This window comes from Lampris incognitus, chromosome 1 (assembly GCF_029633865.1).
Source record: "Lampris incognitus isolate fLamInc1 chromosome 1, fLamInc1.hap2, whole genome shotgun sequence".
Taxonomy (NCBI): Eukaryota; Metazoa; Chordata; class Actinopteri; order Lampriformes; family Lampridae; genus Lampris; species Lampris incognitus.
This window is the reverse complement of record NC_079211.1, coordinates 16,021,810-16,044,309: the sequence shown is the minus strand read 5'-3', so window position 1 is coordinate 16,044,309 and position 22,500 is coordinate 16,021,810. Positions and strand designations below refer to the sequence as shown.

The 22,500-nt window shown below is 45.7% G+C and overlaps 1 protein-coding gene across 1 annotated transcript in view; it reads left to right on the top strand.

The window, feature by feature from the left end:
• The window catches only part of tenm1 (teneurin transmembrane protein 1), a 231,774-nt gene that overhangs the window by 131,600 nt on the left and 77,674 nt on the right, over positions 1–22,500 (top strand). Inside the window, exons 12-17 of the mRNA XM_056289538.1 lie at positions 20–227; positions 6,956–7,057; positions 8,245–8,439; positions 9,253–9,453; positions 13,471–13,656; positions 14,528–14,674. Coding sequence (XP_056145513.1) covers positions 20–227; positions 6,956–7,057; positions 8,245–8,439; positions 9,253–9,453; positions 13,471–13,656; positions 14,528–14,674 — 1,039 coding nt within the window. The remainder of the gene's footprint in view (positions 1–19; positions 228–6,955; positions 7,058–8,244; positions 8,440–9,252; positions 9,454–13,470; positions 13,657–14,527; positions 14,675–22,500) is intronic.

Here is a 22,500-nt window from a genome sequence, read left to right as displayed (position 1 = left end):
CACGCTGCTCTGTATTCAGTTTGATTTCGTGAAGTTGTTGGATGGGAAGGCGCTGCCCAGGTCATTGGCTGATCCAGTGTCAGCCGCAAAACCCCCCAAAGGTCTGCTGCTGAGTGCTCTGCAGGAGACTGGCTTCATCGAGTACATGGATCCTGGCACATGGCACCTCGCTCTCTACAACGACGGACGCAACCTGGAGCAGGTATTGCTCCACAGCACTCCAATAGGTGAGCAAGGGGTACTGCAGCCTCACTGACTCAACAGCAAATATGGTTTCATGCTCGGAGCGATTGTCAACCTTCTGTGCCTGTGTAAAAGCTGATAAAAAAAAAACACGCTCTCTGCTGGAACTTGTCACGTAAAGCTTCAGTAAGTGACTATTTTCTTTCCTTTGTATAGTATTTTAACTTGCAACTAAAATAACCGCTCCTTACTATTTTCCGAGGTTCAGGTTTTCTATTTCCCCCCGCATATATTTTTTTCCTCACTCGCTGCAAGAGAGATGTGATGCAAACGGCCTCAGCGGCTTGAGCAAATGTGCTTTGAAACCCCATTGACATTTGAGTGGAACTTTTCCCAATAAGAGTGTGGTGTAGCAGAAGACAGCCATTGCTGTAATGACAGGGCTTGCTAACTGCATCTCATTACTATGGCACGCACGGACCGCAATGTAAATTAAAGGATGTGAATAATGCAAGAGTAAGTGGATGAATATAGACAGGTGGATAATTACTAGGGCAATTTCCTCAACCCCTCTTTGTCCTGTAGCACTTAAAGAATCCAGTTTTGAAACAACAAGAAAGTGTCGGAGAACTTTATATCCTAGTAATGCATTGATTGGCAGGTAATGTGTGCGTAATGAGCAACAGGTGGTTTGTAAGTCATAATCACAACAACAGGTGATGTGCAAACAACTGAATGTAAAAGCTCTGGAATTTCCTCACTTTTGCACTTTTAATGTATGCTTAATAACGTGTTGTTAAACCATTATTTAGCATGGCCAGGAGTACTGCGCTCTCCATTCTCCATGGCCTGCAGACAAATGTCAGTAGTACTACAAATTAGTGCATAAACAAAGCTGCATTTGTAATCCACTCTGCAAATAAAACAATAACTTAGTCTCAAAAGAACAAAAATTGTATTGAAGAAATGTTTCATATAGGGGGCATCTGGGTAGCAAAGTGGTCTATTCCGTTGCCTACCAACACGGGGATCGCCGGTTCGACTCCCCGTGTTACCCCCCGGCTTGGTCGGGCATCCCAACAGACACAATTGGCCGTGTCTGCGGATGGGAAGCCGGATGTGGGTATGTGTCCTGGTCGCTGCACTAGCGCCTCCTCTGGGTGCTAAGGAACTGGGGGGAATAGCGTGATCCTCCCATGCGCTACGTCCCCCTGGCGAAACTCCTCACTGTCAGGTGAAAAGAAGCGGCTGGTGACTCCACATGTATCAGAGGAGGCATGTGGTAGTCTGCAGCCCTCCCCAGATCGGCAGAGGGGGTGGAGCAGTGACCGGGACGGCTCGGAAGAGTGGGGTGATTGGACAGGTACAGCTTGAGGAGAAAAGGGGGGGGGGGAATTTCAACAAAAAAGAAGAAAGAACTGTTTCATATTTATATCGACAGAGCTCTTGATGCGACTGACAGCATATGACGGCTAGACACAGGTTTTACTTCGAAGTTGTCAAACAGTCATTACCACATGAACTAATTGTAAAGATTTGCACATATCAGGCCGTGTTTGTGTTACATACCCTTTTCTGGGCAATGGGAATTAAGTTCTTCAGTGTTTTTGGTTTTTTTTGAACAAGGACAGTGCAAATAAACATTGTTACATATGAAATAGGAAACAGATGCCATGCATATAGCGTTCCTGGCTAAAGCTAATTCGGTACAAAGTTCCTGTCAGGCTTTTATGAGGGCAAATTTAGCCACACCAGCTGTGTTCAAATTTACTGTCTCTTGAACCACTGCCTCATCCTGCATAGCCAGATATGCAGTCATGAGCGACAGACGTATTTATTCTCCAACAAATAAAACCATCAAAAAGTTCTGCATTAGTATTTTTTAATGCATACTGTATTTTCTTTTTTGGGGGGGGCCGGGGGGTGTTGGCACATCAAGGATCGGCTCTGAGCCCTTTCTTGTTTGCAATGGTGATGGACAGGTTAACAGATGAGATCAGGCAGGAGTCTCCATGGACTATGATGTTTGCAGATGACATTGTGATCTGTAGCGAGAGTAGGGTGCAGGTTGAGGAGAGCCTGGAGAGGTGGAGGTATGCACTGGAGAGAAGAGGAATGAAAGTCAGTAGGAGCAAGACGGAATACATATGCGTGAATGAGAGAGAGGACAGTGGAATGGTCAGGATGCAAGGAGTGGAGGTGACGAAGGCATATGAGTTTAAATACTTGGGGTCAACTGTCCAAAGTAACGGGGAGTGCAGGAGAGAGGTGAAGAAGGGAGTGCAGGCAGGGTGGAGTGGGTGGAGAAGAGTGTCAGGAGTAATTTGCGACAGAAGGGTACCAGCAAGAGTTAAAGGGAAGGTTTACAAGATGGTTGTGAGACCAGCTATGTTATATGGTTTGGAGACAGTGGCACTGATGAAAAGACAGGAGGCGGAGCTGGAGGTGGCAGAGTTGAAGACGCTAAGATTTTCACTGGGAGTAACGAAGAAGGACAGGATTAGGAACGATTATATTAGGGGGACCGCTCAGGTTGGACGGTTTGGAGACAAAGCAAGAGAGGCAAGATTGAGATGGCTTGGACATGTGTGGAGGAGAGATGCTGAGTATATTGGGAGAAGGATGCTGAATATGGAGCTGCCAGGGAAGAGGAAAAGAGGAAGGCCAAAGAGAAGGTCTATGGATGTGGTGAGGGAGGACATGCTGGTGTGATCCGCTGTGGCGACCCCTAACGGGAGCAGCCCAAAGTAGTAGTAGTAGTAGTAGTAGTAGTAGTAGTAGTAGTAGTAGTAGCAGCAGCAGTAGTAGTAGTAGTAGTAGTAGTAGTAGTAGTAGTAGTAGTAGCAGTAGGGGGGTGTTTGCACCACATTCGATGCTACTCGCGTTCATCCAGTAAAAACCAAAGCAATGTGGCTGCTGGTGAAAATCTCATCATTGCCTTTCTATTTCCAAGGGCATTATAAAAGAAAGAAAATCAGCATAAGCTAACACAGCGGTTCTTGGTTTGGGGTCGAGGCCGCCCAGGAGGTCATGAGAGGACCTTTGAGGGAAAGCATCTAGATAACAAGAAAACACCCTGCTAATCCACCAAATGATTGCCCTGTTCAAAATATTTATGGTAAATGCCTTCTTTTGCTTGTGAATTCATGCATATGCACAGCCTCTAGCTACTTTTTCTTTTAATTAATCCATTAATGTAGCTTCAAAGGGAGAAATTAAAACTTATAATTTGGCATCAACACTCATCCTGCAGATTTACACTTAAAACAGGGGCTTAGTAAGAAAACGAATGAGGTTGAAAATATAGTGGAGGGATTATGAGAGTCAGAATGGTTACTCAACAATCACCGCTATGAAAATAGACATTAGGTTTATAGAGACGGCCATTTATACTTTCTATAACTTTAAAACTATCTTCTAATCTTTATACTAAACGTAGATAGACAGACAGACAGACAGACTGATTGATTGATGGATTGATTGAAGAAATGAAAATACAGCTTTTATAACATCAGCAACAAAGCAGCACTCTCTGGAAAAACCTGTTTTTAAAGGTGTATAGATACCTCGAAATATTAAGTAAATAAATGAGTAAATTAATGAATTCAAATGTTATACTGATCAGAGCAAAAGAAAGATGGTTAACTAGCTCCCTGCTTACTTTAAGTTAGCTGAGCTGCCATTTTAATTTTCGTAAATCCATTAAGCCAGGGGTCATAAAGCATGGCTGAAACGTTACGGGCTCATAAAGCAGGATTGGAATTCTTATTTGACCAATCAAATTGGTTGGCTGGAAGAACCCATTTTATAATACCATTTAACTGCAATAACTTATGGCATGACTGACTCCTAACTGGGGAGGGGTTAGTCAGTGGAAAGGGTCAAATGAAAATATAGACACATACACACATACACACACACACGAGCATGCGCACACATGCACGAACACATGCACACACACGTGGACACACACACACACACACATACTATCCAGTGTACACAGTTAGACTTAAACACTGAGCTTTAGATAAGACCTAAAGTCAGTCCCCAATCAGACATGTGAATATTTGCCCCTGCAAGAGAATCAGGATTAGAATCAGAATCTGCCTTTATCACATCTAGCATGTAACTACTCACATATGAGTCATTTGAATTGGTCAATGACCCACACAAGGAATCCCCCCCCCTTTTTTCTCCCCAGTTGTATTTTTGCCCAATTACCCCACTCTTCCGAGCCGTTCCGGTCGCTGCTCCACCCCCTCTGCCGATCCGGGGAGGGCTGCAGACTACCACATGCCTCCTCCGATACATGTGGAGTCACCAGCCGCTTCTTTTCACCTGACAGTGAGGAGTTTCACCAAGGGGGATGTAGCGCGTGGGAGGATCACGCTATTCCCCCCCGAACAGGCGCCCCGACCAACCAGAGCAGGCGCTAGTGCAGCGACCAGGACACATACCCACATCCAGTTTCCCACCCACAGACGCGGCCAATTGTGTCTGTAGGGACCCCAGTCCAAGCCAGAGGTAACACGGGGGATTCGAACCGGCGATCCCTGTGTTGGTAGGCAACGGAATAGACCCGAACGTCCCCACACAAGGAATTTAACGTAACAGGACATTATGCGGATGATATAAATACATCGTATTAACAATTACTGGGGATTGTCTCTTGATTAAAAATCTGAAGTCTTCATATATCAAGTCAACGCAAGTCGCAGGTAGTGCTCATAACGTCGGGCGGAACACGGCGATATTACAACAGCAGAAGAAATAGAGGTAGCAGTAGGACACGTTTACAGTAGCAAAGTAATATGTGTATATTATATTATATAACATCTATTTTCACTGTCAAGGGATTTTGCTGCACAGCATTTACGTCAAAGAGTTTTTGCACCAAGAAATACTGTTAACAAGAATATATGCAAATATCAGCCGGTGTGAGGGTGAATGAAATGTAGTAAAATAGTGGGAAATTCAGAAACGTCCGAGGTCCAGCTTGTGTGTGTGTGTGTGTGTGTGTGTGGGGTGGGGGGTGGGGGGGTTGCTTGGCTAGCGGAGTTTAGTTTAGTATAGTTTAGTTCTTTTCCACAGCGCTGCACATCACAGGGACAATCAACATTACACACATCATCGCACAATGACAGACGGTAATAATGCATGTTATTGTCTGGGTAGCTTATTCTGGGAGGGAGTACGTGGAATACGCGGTGCGGAAAAATAAATAAGTAAAAATAGAAAGGGCTTGTCACGTCTGGATGAAAAGGAACATAGTGACCTTCTAAATGTGATTTTTTTTCTTCCCTTCTTCTTCACTGTTTATTGTATGTGCCAGTTGCCGGATACAATGTTAGTGTGCGCATGTGTGCGCATGTGTGTGTGTGTGTGAAGAGACACAGAAATAGAGACAAAGAATGAGAGAGCGGCAGATAGGGAGATAGGTCTGTGAGTCCTCCTGACTGTGTGGGAGAGAAATGATTGCCACCGCTCCTCTCCATCAGCGTGACAATGACAGGTGATGGAGGTGAAAATGACTTTGGTTTCCGTAGCGATGCGCCGCTGTGGAGGATAACGCCGGGCCGCCGGCTACTGGCAGGGCCCGTCTCATTAGCATGTGTCACACGTGCCTCAAGGCAGTAGCGGGTGACACATAATAACTGTGCGCACATGCGTTCGTGTATATGTGTGTGTGTTAGTATGTGTGTGTGTGTGTGTGTGTGTGTGTGTGCGCGCGCGCGCGTGGGAGCCAAGTCATTGAAGGATTTGTCACCCGTGCTCTCTGAACAGAACGAGCCAAGGGGCCGCAGCGGTTTGACTCGTGAGTCGGTCTCGGGGCGGGGGGGGGGGCGAGGTGGACGGTACAGGGGGGTCAAATCAAGGATGACGTGCCTGACACCGTTTTTTTTTTTAATCACCCTGTCTCGCTTCGGCTGAGTTTGCCTGGCACATGCCGGGGAACAGTTCAAAGTCGCAGATCTCGCCCAGCCTCTGGGTGCTCCTAAACCAGCACCATCTATCTCGAGTGCACATGACAGTGCTCAGCAGGCTTATATAATGCTCTAAAAGCATAAAAGCGCTCGCTCGCTTTATCTGCCCTCACCGGGCTGTCTGTAGCCGCGGGATGAGATCTGACATGATGGACATATCAATGGGAGGAAAGGGGGAACGGTAAAAGGGAGGCAGCTAATTGAAGTCCGATAGAAGACCATGATGAAACACACACATCCTACAGAAGGGTAGGATGAAACGCGCGTCGCCGGATGAGACGCGGCGCTCGTACGAACAAGCCTGGCATTGATCTCCGTGCTGAGCTTGTAGTTCCTGTAGTAATGCAATAATATTCGTTCTCTAGTAATTTCAGCACTCATAAGGTTTTTTTTTAATGTTGTTTTCGGTGTTGTGTCGTGCTGGACAGGGCGCTTGTAAACAGTTTGTTGATTGGGGCCTCGTTTGATATTTTCAAAATGTGTGCGTCGCCAACCTGTAACGCGGCGCGGTGTGTTTAGTGCTGCTGAGAGTAAGTGAGTGGCTGGCTGGTCCCCGGGGAGCGATAGCAGCTGGATCAGACTAACCTAATACAGCCCGCGTGTCTGGGGAGCCATCCATCGCTTATCAGATCTCTCATTCAATAACGCAGCTCTGTGCCAGCTTATGAAGTTACACCAGAAACGTTTTTTTTCCTGAAAGTATTTTCTGTGCCTTGTGCGTGTTGTGTGTGTTGCGTGTGTGTTGTGTGCGTGTGTGTGTGTGTGTGTGTGTGTGTGTGTGTCTGCAGACTCGATGGACGGTTGCTCCACAGACTGCAATGGAAATGGGGAATGTGTGGCCGGGCACTGCCACTGCTTTGCTGGATTCCTGGGTCCCGATTGTGCCAAAGGTGAGCATTATCATCGATTAACCCCTCCTCCTCCTCTTCCTCCTCCTCCTCCTCCTCCTCCCCCGCCCTGTGCACAACTCCTCCCGCCATCCCCCACTCTCTTTCCCTCCCACCCTCTCCACATGTTCACCTTTTCACTTCACTCCTCTCTGCTCTTCTCTCTCCTTTTCCCTCCTTCTCCCTCCCTTGTTCTCCTGTCTCCCCTCCTTCCCCGCCTCTCCCGCTCCACGGCTCTCTTTGTCTCGTTCCTTCCCCTCACCTCTCTTGTACTCCCACTTTGTTCTCTCTGTCCCTCCTTGTAAAATTATAGTAGTTGTGTCTGTCTAGTTGCACTGAAGGAGGGTGATATGATATTGTGTGCTATGATTTATTTATGCACATCACTTATTCATATACTCCTCTCATCCCTCCTCATTTACTTCTGCTATCAGTCAGAGAAGTTAGACGGTGAGTTTTGGCAAGAGTTGTAAAAAAAAAAGCAATTGGCATGGTTAGATGGGGACCGGGGTATGGAGATGTTCGGTTTTAACAACGGATCAAATAACCACACAACGCACGCCTGTACCTGAACACAGAGGGGCCTTTCTTGCATATAACCCTGAAAATAACCCCCCCCCCCCGGTTTTGCTAATCCGTTCGAGTTCTCGTCCCGCCATTACCTGCACCAGCTGCATGTGGGGGGATATCCGTCAGCGTGTCTGTCATTAGTCTGTCGCCGCCGGTATTCCACCTCGCTGTCCCGTACATTAGCCACGCGGCTCTCCGTCTCGGCACGGAGACGGAGAGCCGCCTTCCACCCTCGCTCTATAAACCCGCGACGCTCGCCTTCCTAATCTCCCCGTTTTCACGATTGTTTTCACGGCCTGTTCGGAGTGAGCGAAGGGGTGCCTGGGGGATTTTCTACGATTCCTGGGTTGCCGTGGTAGCCAGACTCAGGTGGTGCTTGAGTAAATTGAAACAGCGTGAGGGATAAGCTGGAGTGTGTGTGTGTGTGTGTGTGTGTGTGTGTGTGTGTGTGTGTGTGTGTGCACATGCATGCGTGTGCGTGTGTGTGTGTGACAAACAGAGACAGAGACTTCTTGAGGATTTGCTGAATCTGCAGGCTGGCGGCGATAAGCGAGCGCAGCCCCGCTCGCCGTGGGTTACAGCGGTCTCCCCTGCTAACACAATGCGGTGCCGTGTTTCAGATTCGTGCCCGGTGCTGTGCAGCGGCAACGGCGTGTACGAAAAAGGGAGGTGCGTGTGCCTGTCGGGATGGAAGGGGGCCGAGTGTAATGTGGAGGAAGGACAGTGCATTGACCCCACCTGCTCCAACCACGGCACCTGCATCCAGGGAATCTGCATATGCAGCCCGGCTTACAAGGGGGTCAACTGTGAGCAAGGTAAAGAGTTGGGCGTTTTCGCGATTATGGCAACAGCCAACATGCAGATTTCGGTAACCAGGGCACTGTTTGTGATGACAATGATGATGATGAAGTTTGCTTTGATGAAAACTGTTGCATGATTTTAACAGTGGCATTTGTGATGATGAAGTATAAAAAATTATTATTGACAGTGACAGTAATAAATCAGACGATCATGATAATGATGATAATGATGATGATGTCAATGACGAACTTTATCCACCACTTTCAATGACAGCACAGCTCTCTTGAAAACCTCCCCCCCTGCCATTACCTACAGCACGCTGGCCTGTGGAGACAGAGTCAGGTGTTTGACCTTGAGCTGGAGAGGCAGGGCTGAGCCAAGCTGAGCCGTGCTGTGCTGAGCTCAGAGCTGTAATTACACTCACTAACACAGCGTAGCATAGACTACTGCGACTCCTGGATTGGGCAGCCACACACACACACACACACACACACGCACACATGCACACACACACACACAAATCAACCCATTCCATCCCTTATCAAAGCTCCAGCTCTAAGTGTCCTATGAAGTGTAATGTTGTGGAACAGATACAGGGATTCTAGCTAGGATGGTTAACTCCTGGATGAGATGCAAAGAACACTGCTTTCATACTCAGTGAACTGATGATTATAATGAGCTAGGCACCCTCCAGAGCATACCCCATCCTTCCATGGCCACCGCCACATCCACACCCCACCCATCTCCCTCCCCTCTCACAATTCGTTTTACCTTCCTTTCCCCCCCCCTCTCTCTCTCCCTCTCTCTCGCTCTCCCTTTCACTGCAGTGGACTGTGTAGACCCTCAGTGTGGAGGCCATGGTGTATGCGTGCGTGGGGAGTGCGTGTGCTCAGCCGGATGGGCGGGGGTGAGCTGTGATGACCCTCTGCCAGCCTGTCAGGAGCAGTGTTCGGGACATGGCACCTATCTCCCTGAGTCAGACACCTGCGTGTGCCAGCCCAACTGGACTGGGCCAGACTGTTACATTGGTAAGACCTGAGGATATATGTTCACACACAGCAGAAAACACAGATTGCAAATAGTACGTCAGCAATGTGTGACTGTGTTTGTAAGCATGCAGAGTCTTGCCAGATTCTATTTTCTGGGGATTTGATAGAAGTGGGAAAGTGCTGTGGATTGGTGCCACTATGTGGAATGGCTCTGTCAGGCCAAATTGTGTCCGGGCTGCCAAAACGTGTCTGGGTGACGTCATCGCAATGCAATTGTGAAAACAAAATAGTTCATGAAAAGTCTGGTTGTTTAAAATAACATTCCGTGACACTTTTTGGGTTGCTAGCTACCTAGCTAACTTGTTATTGATGTCAAAAAACATATAATAGCAAATATAAGACATTTCATTTTAATGGAAAATAAGTTCATAGAACATCTTTATTGAAAATCTCGTCCACGATACATAACGTTAGCTAGCTAGCTAACAAGGTGATCAACCAGTAGATGAACATTTGCCTAAAAGTATGCTTTTTTGTGCTTTTCGAAAAACATATCCTTATATAAACAATTGCAAGTCAAATATAAAAGGTGGCCCTGTGCATGTGTTGTACAATGTAGCTAAAAAGAGTACACTATTAAACCTGCTTTTGCCTGCAATATTACGACTCTACGAACTACAGCGAGAGAGGAATGTCAGGAGTGCGAGCTGTCACGATTGCATTTGGATGATGTCACCGAGACACATTTTGGCAGCCCGGACACAATTTGGCCTGACAGCTCCATGCATGTGTGTGTGTGTGTGTGTGTGTGTGTACCATGTTTTTCTATCCTAATAGGGACCAAATATTCTTTCCTAATGGGGAAATTTGGGCCCCATTTAGGAAGAAAAACCTGAAACCACCTACCTTGTGAGGACATTTTATGGGTCCACACGGGGGAAATGTCTTTATGCATGCTCAATAATCCAGGTAAGAAAATCAAAGAAGGGGGGCACCCCAGTGGCTCACCTGGTAACGTATGTACCACATAAGACTGAGTCCTTACCGCAGCAGCCTGGGTTCGAATCCGGCCCTGGCCCTTCTCTGCATGTCATCCCTTCTCTCCCCCCTGCCCTTATGATCTCTCTCTACTATTGCTATTAAATAAAGGTGGAAAATGCCAAAAGAAAGCGGACAATGTCTCCACTGACACAACGAGCGGGGAAGGGGAGAAATCTCACATTAAACAGGCCCTGAATAAGTGTGGTTATCCTAACTGTGCAATTGTCAAAGCCAGGAAGACGCCCAAACAGTGCACCAGCCAATCAAAGAGAGGAGAAGGACAACAGCTGTCTAAGCATAAGCCAGTGGTGATTCCGTATGTGGCGGGAGTGTCAGAACAGTTGAGACGTGTATTTTCCAAACACCGCGTCTCAGTTGCTTTCAAACCCCAAAAAACCCTGTGCAAGAAGTTGGTCCACCCCAAGTATCAGGTCCCCCGAACAAACAGAGCCATATAGTGTACCCTGTTAAGTGCCAGGAGGGTTGCCATGACTTACACATTGGGGAAACCTAACCGACACTGGCCAAGAGGAGGGTACAACACAGGAGAGCTAACACATCAGGCCAGGACTCTGCAGTCTACACCCATCTACAGGCCAGTGGCCACTCTTTCAAGGAGGAGGATGTGCACATCCTTGATAGGAAGGAACGCTGGTTTGAACAGGGAGTCAAAGAGGCCGTCTATGTGAAGCGGGAACGACCATCCCTGAACCAAAGGGGGGGGGGGCTAAGAGTACATCTGTCACCATCTTACAATGCTGTGATTGCAACCATTCCCAAATCCTCTATGAATAGTACACATGGCCATTGAAACTCTAGTTAATGGTCACGGTAATTTGCATATGAAACCGATCGTTGGTTTCGGGCGTTATGCCGCTGTATTGTTTATAAGGGTGGGGGTACCTGAAGTCAGTTGAGACTGAAGAGGTCACTTAGATGAGTGATGAAACGTTTCTCTCTCAATAAACATTGTGTCCAGATAAACTGAGTCAACATTCTTTGGCATGGGGAAAGGGTCTGTTTTAGGTCCTTGGGTTTAGAGTTAAATTTAGTATTAGGATTTGGTAAGGGTTCGGGTTAAGGTCTAGGGAATGAATGTAGTCAGTGAGGGGTGACATAGTGTGTGTAAGTGTGTGTGTGGGTGTTCACATTTGTGCATCTGTTTGTGTTTTTTGTTTGTTTTTGTTTTTTGCCTGTCCCCTTCAAGCTGGCCATAAATGAGATTTCCTCTCATGACTCTGACGGCAGCACTCCAGAACCTCTTTTTGCATCAGCGTGCTTTTTAACATGCATTTATGCTGTTACACACACACACACACACACACACACACACACACACACACACACACACACAAATGCACAACGATGTTCTCTTCAGTTAAATGAAAGAGGAAACATTTCAGGGGGGGATAGAGAATTTTTTTGCCGAGCTGCAGGCCCATTCAGAGACCGCCACACCATGAGAGTGCTCAGCTTTGCCCTTAGAAGCATGGCACTGCTTATTACATAACAATTTACCTTTACCCTGCAGTTTATATGTTTATCTGTACCTCTCTGAGGCATACCGGGATGCTTTTTCAACACCATGCCCCTTTAGCATTGTAAACCAGAGTGCCTTTAAATGTGTTTTAAACGCTGAAAGCTTAGCATTCACTGAACCTGTATAGGAATAAATCAAAAAAAGGGCATTGGCCATTGCAGGGGGGGGGTGGGGGGGAGTAGTGGATGTGCAGCTGTGGTGACCAAGGCATTGAGTGTCTTTCTTGGCAAAATGCAGTGATAAAAGTATGATTGTTACTTACTGGGCGACCAGTGGATGCTGACAGTAAGGGAAAACGCTCATTATGAGAGGGCCTTTCTTCCGTGTCCTTGGTAACTTTCCACTGGGGCTGGACTGGTTCTGCTTTACCACACACCACTTGGATTTGCAGGCACTTGGCATTAGCCCCCACCCTCAGCTGCATGCGTGCTTTAATATAATGATATAGCCCATGATAATGATTGACCGTAGCTGAATATGTGAGATATCGGGAGCCTCCTTCCACCTGCTGGGCTTTTAATCAAAATGACCCACCAATTCTATATCCAGGTCTTGTTGAGGCATAGCTAAGCTAATGTAATTCTAATAGAGAGCTGAAAAAACTCTCAGGCTTTAAATCCACTTTTTCCTGCCTCTCCATGCTATGTATATTTAAATTGAAATAACTTTTTCTGCAGCGGGATAAGTAGTCTTTGTGTGCCTCCAGCACTTTGGTCTCTTTACTGATGGATGAGGCTTTGCTTTGGCAAAGGGGGAAGGAGGGCGAGAGAGAGAGAGGAGAGAACGAGAGAAAGAGGAGAGAGCGAGAGAAAGAGAGAGCGAGAGAGCAGAGAGCGAGAGGGAGCGAGAGAGAGAGAGCGAGAGAATTAAAAAGTGGCGTTGCAAGAGAGCAAGGAAGACTGAACTAGACAGAGGAGGGAGATTGGAAAGAAAGAAAGAAAGAATTCAAAAAGAGATGCTGCACATGATTGGAATGGATGGGGGATACACGGTGTGAAGGAGAAGTATTAACACACCTACCGAATCTGATCAAAATGTCAGAAAAGAATAGCTGAATAGAAATCCCTGTAGTTTAAATATGCACCGCAAATACGAAATCATTTGGCGGCTATTATGAATCTGTTCACTCTCCCTCTCCTCCAGGGAGCGCAGCCATTAGAGATGGGAAGATTGTGTGTTGTGAGAAAGTGGACTTTTTTTGGTCTCGAAGGTTATCCATCCCTATTACCCATTTTTTTTCCCCTCACCTAAGCTCTCCCTCATTCGCCACTTCCTTTGCCAGCCCCTCTCCCAATCTCCCCTTTTTTTCCCTTACGCACACGTGCCACTTTTCTTCACCTCTCGTCTTCTCTTTCCCCCGTACTGCTCCATTCTCCATTCTGCCTTCTGTTCTCTTTGTCTTCCTCGCTCTCTTCTGCACACACACATGCGCTTGCACAAAGGCACACTCTCACGGTCACCCAACTGTTCTGCAGAGCTGTGCCCGGTGCCATGTGGGAGCCACGGTGTGTGCGTGGGGGGCCAGTGCCAGTGTGAAGAGGGCTGGGTCGGCGCCACGTGTGACCAGAGGGCATGCCACCCTCGCTGTGAAGAACACGGGCAATGCCATGATGGAACCTGCATTTGCCAGCCCGGCTGGGAGGGGGAGCATTGCAACATTGGTGAGCTCCGTTGTGTGTGTGTGTGTGTGTCCGCGTGTGTGTGTGTGTCTGCGTGTGTGTGTCTGTCCACGTGTGTATAAGTTTTGTACAGATATTTTTTTCTTTGTAGAATTTCAGTATAATGCATCAGTATGTAGGATACCTAGGTAAGAGTATGCCATCAGCCCATATGAGAGTGTTTGTTATTCACAAACCGTTTTCTTACCAAGCTCTCTTTATTTTTCCAACAGTCACTCACGATCTGGATGTGGTTGTGAAAGGTAATTTTTCCTTTAAAAGTATGTTATATGTATATACACACACACACGCACACACACACACACACACACACACACACACACACACACACACACACACATATACATACATACAGACAGCTGATGATTGCTTATCTCATGAAACAGGCTTGTACTGTCTAATAAAGAATTTACTTGACTCACTGGATTTTATCTATCTATCTATATATATATATATATATATATCCATCTATCTAGATAGATAGATAGATAGATAGATAGATAGATATATAGATAGATAGATATAGATATAGATGCAGATATATATAGACATATAGACATAGATAGATAGATAGATAGATAGATAGATAGATAGATAGATAGATAGATAGATAGATAGATAGATAGATAGATAGATAGATAGATAGATAGATAGATAGATAGATAGATAGATAGATAGATAGATAGATAGATAGACACTGCTGTGTTTATGTCTCATATTGTGCCTTTCCAACATGCTCAAAATCACCAATTGTAAGGGTGTGTGTGCATGTGCGTGCTTGTGTGTGCGTGTGTGCGTGCCTGTTTGTGTGTGCGTGTGCACGTTCACGGGCGTCTGCGCCACAAACTCCTAGATGGCTGTCCGGGGTTGTGCAGCGGGCACGGGCGCTGTACCCTGGAGCAGAGCGGCTGGCGCTGCGTCTGTCAGGCTGGCTGGAGCGGGCCTGGATGCAGCGTTGTCATGGAAACCGACTGCAGCGATGGAACAGACAACGACGGAGGTGACAATCTAATGACTGTCTTTCTGTTTCCCTCCTCCTGTTCTCCAGCTCTTTCCTGTGCCGCTCCGTCGTCCATTCAGTTCCTCTCTCCTCTCCCCGTTTTCCCTCCTCTCTCTCGCTTAGGAGAACCAGAGAGCAAATTATACATTTCATTTCTCGTTTCCTCCTTGCCTCAGTGTCAACACTCCGATCCCACTGGTTATTCTTTTGTTGAATATGAGTTTGTATATTAATGTATGTGTGTATACTGTCTATGTGAATGTGTTGTATTTGCTCTCGAGTACATTCGAAGGTGTATATGTGTATATGTGTGTGTGCGCTCTATATCTTTGATATGCATAATACAGCTAAACGTCTTTGAAATGCATGCTCCCCTCCAGGATAAAAGCCACTCAGTCTAAATACAGAAGAAGAAGAATATTTTGCCTGTTTGGTAAAGCGATACGGTCCCCGTATTTAGAATTCCAAGTCATCAGCCGCACGTCTTTGTGCCGCTCCCAAGATGCCGTTCGGTTTGAAACCTTATCAAAACACCATTATGCACATGCCTTTCAATCAGGTGGTGTCACTTTTGTTTGAAGAAATAGCTTCTTCTTCTTTTCTTTTTCTTCCATTTACTCCTCGTAACAGACGTCATACGATAAACCGACGCCGCGAGTGAATTTCATCGTAAGCGGCGCTCAAATCAACACAATCAATCCGCACGGGGGGGGGGGGGGGCCTGATAATTTGTTTATGTGTATTTCATACCTTTAAACTCTTGTTTCACAAATTGTTTACCAAGGTATAATTGGATAAATGGGCTGACAGCTCCTGTTTTGTTTTTTTTCATGGAGCGAGGCGTTCTTTATGATAACAAAAAAAAAGTGTTGTATAATTCAAGATATCATCAGATAAAAGCACTGTGCAGGAAATGAAACAAGACGGGTCCTTTCACAGCTACACCATTAGTATCAGAACCATGTTTATTGGCCATGTAGGTTTGCACACACAGGGAATTTGACTGGTTTCGCGGCTCTCCCAGTGTACTTAACAGAATAACAACACTACAACACAACAATCTTCAGATATAGACGCAAGGATTGACTTTAAACAGGTGAAATAAGAGGTGATACGGTGCAATGGTGCAGAGCATATATCAGAGATGCTGAAATAGATAGCGGGTTACTTACATACATGCCTGAGGTAGCTGGACATGACAGAGCGTACCAGTATACGTACAACGTACAGTACAGTATACACAAAATGATTGGATTTATTTAACAATGTTAAGTGTCCATCAGAGTGACAGCCTGCAGGAAGAAACTGTTATTATATCTGGTTGTTTTGGGGTGCAGTGCTCTGTAACACCTACCAGAGGGGAGGAGTTGGAACAGGTTGTGATGGGTCGCAGTGATGTTGCCTGCCTGTCTCTTGACTTTCTTGACTAGTATGGCTTCACCATATACTGTGCACAGATTGATATTTGCAGTATGTGTGTGTGTGTGTGTGTGTGTGTGGGTGGGTGGTAGTAATTATTTCGGTCAATGAGAACAGTGTCCTGATTGTTCTACGGGTGTGTCCCTTGTCATCCGGTCATGCAAAAACCCTCCAGTCTAGAATTCAATAACACTTGATCAGCTCTACTACACATCCAGTCTGGCCTGGGAACGCCTTGGGATCCCCCAGGAGGAGCTGGAGGGCATTGCTGGGGAGAGGGACGTCTGGAGTGCCCTACTTAGCTTGCTGCCACCATGACCCGACCCCGGAGAAGCGGCTGATGAATGAATGAATGAATGAGTGAATGAATGAGTGAATGAATGAGTGAATTGATCAGATAGGCTCTTAAACTTACGTACTTACATACCAGTCTGTATGAGATTTAATAACAGTAAATTGGGCCCTACCCAGTGCAAACTAAGAAACTTTAATTTCGTTTTTTTTTATGAAACACCACTGTTAACATGATTGCGTCTTTTCTTTGTTTCCGTATTTTATGGTTGTTGAGGATAGGAAGATTGGGGAAGGGAAAAGGGAAAGGTTTCAGTGTGTGTTTGTGTGGGTATGGGTTGGGGCGGGGGATGAGGTGGCTCCTCTCCCTATGATTTAAAAAAAAAGAAAAGAAAAGATGGAAAACAGCAAATGAAAGCCCCCTATCCCATAATTACTTTGTTTTCCACTCTGTATTTTTATAATACCAAGCCATATGAATATGGATGAATTTCCTCAAGGAAAATATCTCTGCCACAAATAAAGGCACATTCACATTATTCAGACACTTTGGAGTTGATTATGCTAGCGCAAGCCTCACTAACAAAGCCTTATGGAGACTATTTGTGTTCCCTTCATCTTTTGCATTCTTCAGCCTCAACGGTGTCTCACATAATTTCCTACCGTACGACTGAGCCCCCTTCCATAAGTGGCAGATTTACTGTATAGCGCCGTCGCTTCCTCCTAAACCTCGTTTTGCTCCTCATTGTGAACAGAGGCAGAGATAGAGATAGATGCTATCACATGTCGTCAGAGAATAGAAAGGAACTTTGGAGGGGGTTTTCAATTATACCCCTGAGTGGGAAGATATGATCCCGTTTAATCAAAAACAAAAATGTGTACCCCAAACTTTATAAAGGCTGACTGATATAGCCGGCAAACACGCACACCCATCCATTCATCCATCCATCCATTATCTGAACCGCTTATCCTGCTCTCAGGGTCGCGGGGATGCTGGAGCCTATTCCAGCAGTCATTGAGCGGCAGGCGGAGAGACACCCTGGACAGGCCGCCAGGCCATCACCGGGCCAACACACACACTCATTCATACCTAGGGACAATTTAGTACAGCCAATTCACCTGACTTCCCTGTGATGGCCTGACGGCCAGTCCAGGGTGTCTCCCCGCCTGCCGCCCAATGACTGCTGGGATAGGCTCCAGCATCCCCGCGACCCTGAGAGCAGGATAAGCGGTTCAGATAATGGATGGATGGAATTCACCCGACTTACATGTCTTTGTTCTCCACACAGAGGACGACCCGGGACGAACCCCGAGGTTGGACTACCCCGGGGCTCGAACCCAGGACCTTCTTGCTGTGAGGTGACCGCGCTAACCACTGCGCTGCCATGCCGCCACACGCACACCCATTCAAACATATATTATAGATGTGGACAATATATGCTGTCTCTTAATGTTAGCAACTCAATCACAAAATAAGAGAAGAACTGGGATTTGCTTTGCGTTCCTCTCATGACAATGCTACGAATTCAATTAACAGTGTGCTGTAAAGTTTTTATCATGAATTATGCAGGGGGAAAAAAAGCCAATGCACCACGGTACCTTTGTGCAGAGAGGTTATAATAGAATGTTGTTGGCCTTTAGCTTCCTGCTGTATGGTTCGTATGCATTTAAATGTCAGCACTGTTTTCTGACTCTTTCAGAAAACCCATCTCAAAATAGGGAACACAAATGCCAACATACTCCATTCACCTGCCACTCAGGCTTTCATCTGCAGCTCGTTGTGTACAATGGACTTTTAAGGATGGTGTCACAGCTTTCAGTCACGTAGTTAAGCCTAATGAACGCGTTTACGGACGGACTTGTTTTATATATATATATATATGTGTGTGTGTGTGTGTGTGTGTGTGTGTGTGTGTGTGTGTGTGTGTATGTATATATATATATCACTTACTTGCCGAGTTGGGTTGACTGAAGTTCTAGGTCTGGGTTATGTTGCAGCAGGGCGAGTGAGTGAATGAATGGGAGTGCATGCGAGTGTGCAGAGCGATACACCTGTAACAAAATAAAGAAATCATAGTTCGATGCAGTATGTGGCTCCAAACTATTCAAAATAACTTGGACTTTTGTTCAGTATCAAAAGCTAAAGCAAGGCCATCCGGGTAGCGTAGCGGTCTATTCCGTTGCCTATCAACATGGGATCGCCGGTTCGAATCCCCGTGTTACCTCCGGCTTGGTCGGGCATCCCTACAGACACAATTGGCCGTGTCTGCGGGTGGGAAGCTGGATGTGGGTATGTGTTCTGGTCGCTGCATTAGCACCTCCTGTTCGGGGGGGGGATGGGAGGAATAGCATGACCCTCCCACGTGCTACGTCCCCCTGGTGAAACTCCTCACTGTCAGGTGAAAAGAAGCAGCTGGCGACTCCAGGTGTATCAGAGGAGGCATGTGGTAGTCTGCAGCCCTCCCCGTATCAGCAGAGGGGGTGGAGCAGCACCCGGGACAGCTCGGAAGAGAGGGGTGATTGGCCGGGTACAATTGGGGGGGGGGCGGAGAAAAAAAAGAAAAAATTAAATTAAATAAAGCAAAAACAAACTTAGACTTATAGTGTATAGCTTGCGTGCGAGTGGTTGAAAAAAAATGTCTTTTTGGCGTCCTCATGCTGCACATCTGTGTCTGTTTCTGTTGAGGCATGCTGAGTGCATCATTTAAACCCATACTGCAACACTAGTTCTTAAACAAAACAAACAAAAATGGCTCCTACAATACCAGCCCTTATTGTTATGGGCAGAGTGTGTTGTAATAATACCAAACCCAAAGCTAGGCGCTAATAAAAAAAAAAAGAGAGAGAGAAAGAAAGTGTGTGAGTCTTCACTGACTGGCCGGAACCAGCAGGCAGATCTTGCTGATCGGTCTCTCTATGAAGTTGGTCTGTGTCTAAAGCTTCACATTCCTCACCATTCCCCTTCAGTCAGTGTCAGTGTCGACAACTCTAGCAGTTACCCATGACCCTCGTGAAGAACTGGCATCTGCTATTAATACAATGTCCACTTGCGCAAAGTCTGTTCTGATTCTGTTCCATTTCTGACATTCCTGCATGAGTGGACGGTATTCTTTTACCCAGTTGGACCAAAACAAGTCTGATATGTACTGCACTTGGTACCAACTCCATCTGACATACTTGTCCTCTTGCTTAAAGATTCTGGGTGGGAGCATGGACTACTCCTTAAATAAAAGCAGGTGGTTTGGGGTCAGCAGTTCTAAATCATTTGGATCGTCCGATACGGTGGTCAAGAGATGGCTATTAAGGATTGCTTCCACCTCATACATGACAGTAAGAAGACTCTCGTCATCCAGTGTTTGCTGTTTTATGAGAGAAAGCTAAATCCTTTTCAGCATTCGAATCAGTCTCTCCCACACTCCTCCATGATGAATAGCGGCAGGGGGGGTTAAAGGTCCATTTCACACCCTTCTGTCGCATGGCTTGGTTGAGCTTGTCTTGCTTCCATGGTTCAAGGGATTCTTTCAATTCTCAGCAGAGATAAAATTGGTCCCATTGTCTGATCTTATTTTGTTCACTAGTCCTCGTCTACAAATGAAATGTCTAAGAGCACAAATGCATGAATCTGTGTCAAGCAAATGGGCCACTTCCAAATGTACTGCACGGCTAGCCAAACATGAGAAAATGACTCGGTATCATTTCACTGTGTTCCTGCCTTGTTTGAGTTGAGTGGGGCCAAAGTAGCCAGCTCGATTTTAGTAAATGATGGCAAATCGGGAGTGATACTTTGTCTTGGCAAATCTGCCATTTTCTGCTCCCGATCATTACCGCGTAGGTGCCTACATACTATAACACTGTTGTTGATTACTTTTCTGGACAGTGCATTAGCCCAAGGGATCCAATATTTCTGTTGCAGAACTGATAAAATGTTGTTCCTTCCACTATATCCTATTTGCCTGTGAGTATGCTCAAGAATGTTTTGACACATGGTCATTTGTTTTGTTTGTTTTTTGGTAGGCTGGCTGGGTGCTTTTTCTCTTCAGGCATAGCCCGCCAACTCTCAGTGTCCATTGATCCAGCTTGGGATCAAGTTTAAAAATTGAGCTTTGTCTTTCAACATTCTTCCTTTCACTCTGCAAAATCACAACTCCTTCTGGCAAGCTGTGTGCTTGACACACTGCACAATTGCGGTCCCTTCAGGCCTTCAGGTCTTCCAAAGCAAGCTTCTGTACTCCCTTGGAGCTTTTGAAAGCTTCTATTTCACTTTCAGTTATTTCTTCTTGCTTTGCTTGGTCCTTTTCTTTGTCTTGTATGATAGCTGTTACTCCCTTTGTTTTGTTTCTCAGATGTTGCAGGAGGGTTTTTAAACGGAGGAACCACGCTACTGTTCTTTGGAGCTTGGTCCATGTTGAGAAAAAGTGAATGAGTGTGTTGATTGCATTCGCTTCTGTTGTTTGGATTACAATGATTGCGACTTTCTCTCGCTTGATTTCAGGGTCATCATGGGTGACTGAACCAAGAGCCACAAGACTGTGTGGCCACTCTTTCTATGTTCCAAGAAGGAATTGAGGGGCACTTATCCAAACATGATGCCTCAGCTGTCATACCACGGGAGGCATAGTCCACTGGATTAGCTTTGGTGCTAATGTCTCCAATGATTGATTAACATTGGTTGACTCGCTGATGACTCCAATGTGGTTAGCAATGAATGTCTGGAATCTCTTTGTCATTTTTTTTATGTATTTTAAGACGGAGGTACTGTCTGTCCGGAATACTGATTTCATTAGTGGGATTTGCAGTTTGTCTTCAACATTCTCTCAACTTTTACTGCTAACATAGCTTAAATCAATTCCAGTCTTGGCATCGTCATCTGCGTAATTTCCCTACGGGGATCAATAAAGTATCTCAAACTCAAAGTCATCTCCTTCCAGATTTGATACTTGCAGGTCGGAGATTCTCTACGATCACAATATTGTCTTGTCCAAGGGTTCTCAATAAGATTCTCGTTTTCCTTCCTTAATTTTCAGTTATACTTGGAGAGCCTTTGTGCAAATGGTGGCAGTACCTCTTAGATCCAAAAAGGCGTATTGGATACTGTTGTTGCTGTTCAACAGTTTCACTTGAATGGGAACAATGAGTAATGTGTGGTTGTCCCTGGCCCCGTTATGAATATGTTTCTCTAAAGAGACTAGTGAGCTGTTCACTGATGTCGCGTTGTCTACACTTGCACCTTCCTTCTGATTTTCTTCTGATCGCTTTCATTCAGTGTGGAACATGGTGGGGTGCATCAGTGAGCAAAGCTTGCAACTCAGTCTCTTTCTACAGCCTTTGCTTAAATGACCTTTGTTAACACCCAAAACATTCCATTAGTTTTGAAGAATTCAACTTTCTCTTCACATTTTTGTTGTTGTTCAGTTCTTAACAGGCTTCAGTTGCATGGTCTTTTTTGCAGTACAGACATGTCTTGTTTTGTGCTGCTGTGACGGGAGTTGGGACTTTGAACTGGTTCCTCTGTTGTCAGCATAGTGAGCTACTCTTGTATGCTGAGCCAGATTTCATTTTGGGGAAATTTTCTCATCTTCAATGGGTCAAATGCCATGTTTATTTATCTTTCAATTAAGTTGACTAATTGCATAAACTTGGCTCTTTCTTTGGTACACTCATAATGCACATAAGTTACACTTCTCCATTTTTCTCTCAGTTTGAGACAAAAGTTCACATGTAGGATGTATTGCTTGTATCATTCAGAGCATCGACGTCAATCATGGCATTACCACAACTGGGCATGAACAAGGCATACTCCTGAATTTTGTTCGATCTTCCGACGGGCAAATTCAGTGCCTTTTCCTGGTAGGCTGAAGCAATGATATAATTTCCAAAATGCTGTTGCAACAATTGCTTTGCTTTGCTGTACCCCTTTCTTAGGTTCCATATGTAGGCAACTTCTTACAAGTACATTTGGCTGGCCTTCAGTGTACTGATCTAAAAAGAACAATCTTTCACCATTATTTTTTGTTTTATCCTCAATGCTGTGCTCAGAGGTGCAAATGAAAGTCATTTATTGCAGAGGATTGAAAGCCATTGTTCTTTAATCAGCATTTCTGTTATTTCACTCTGCT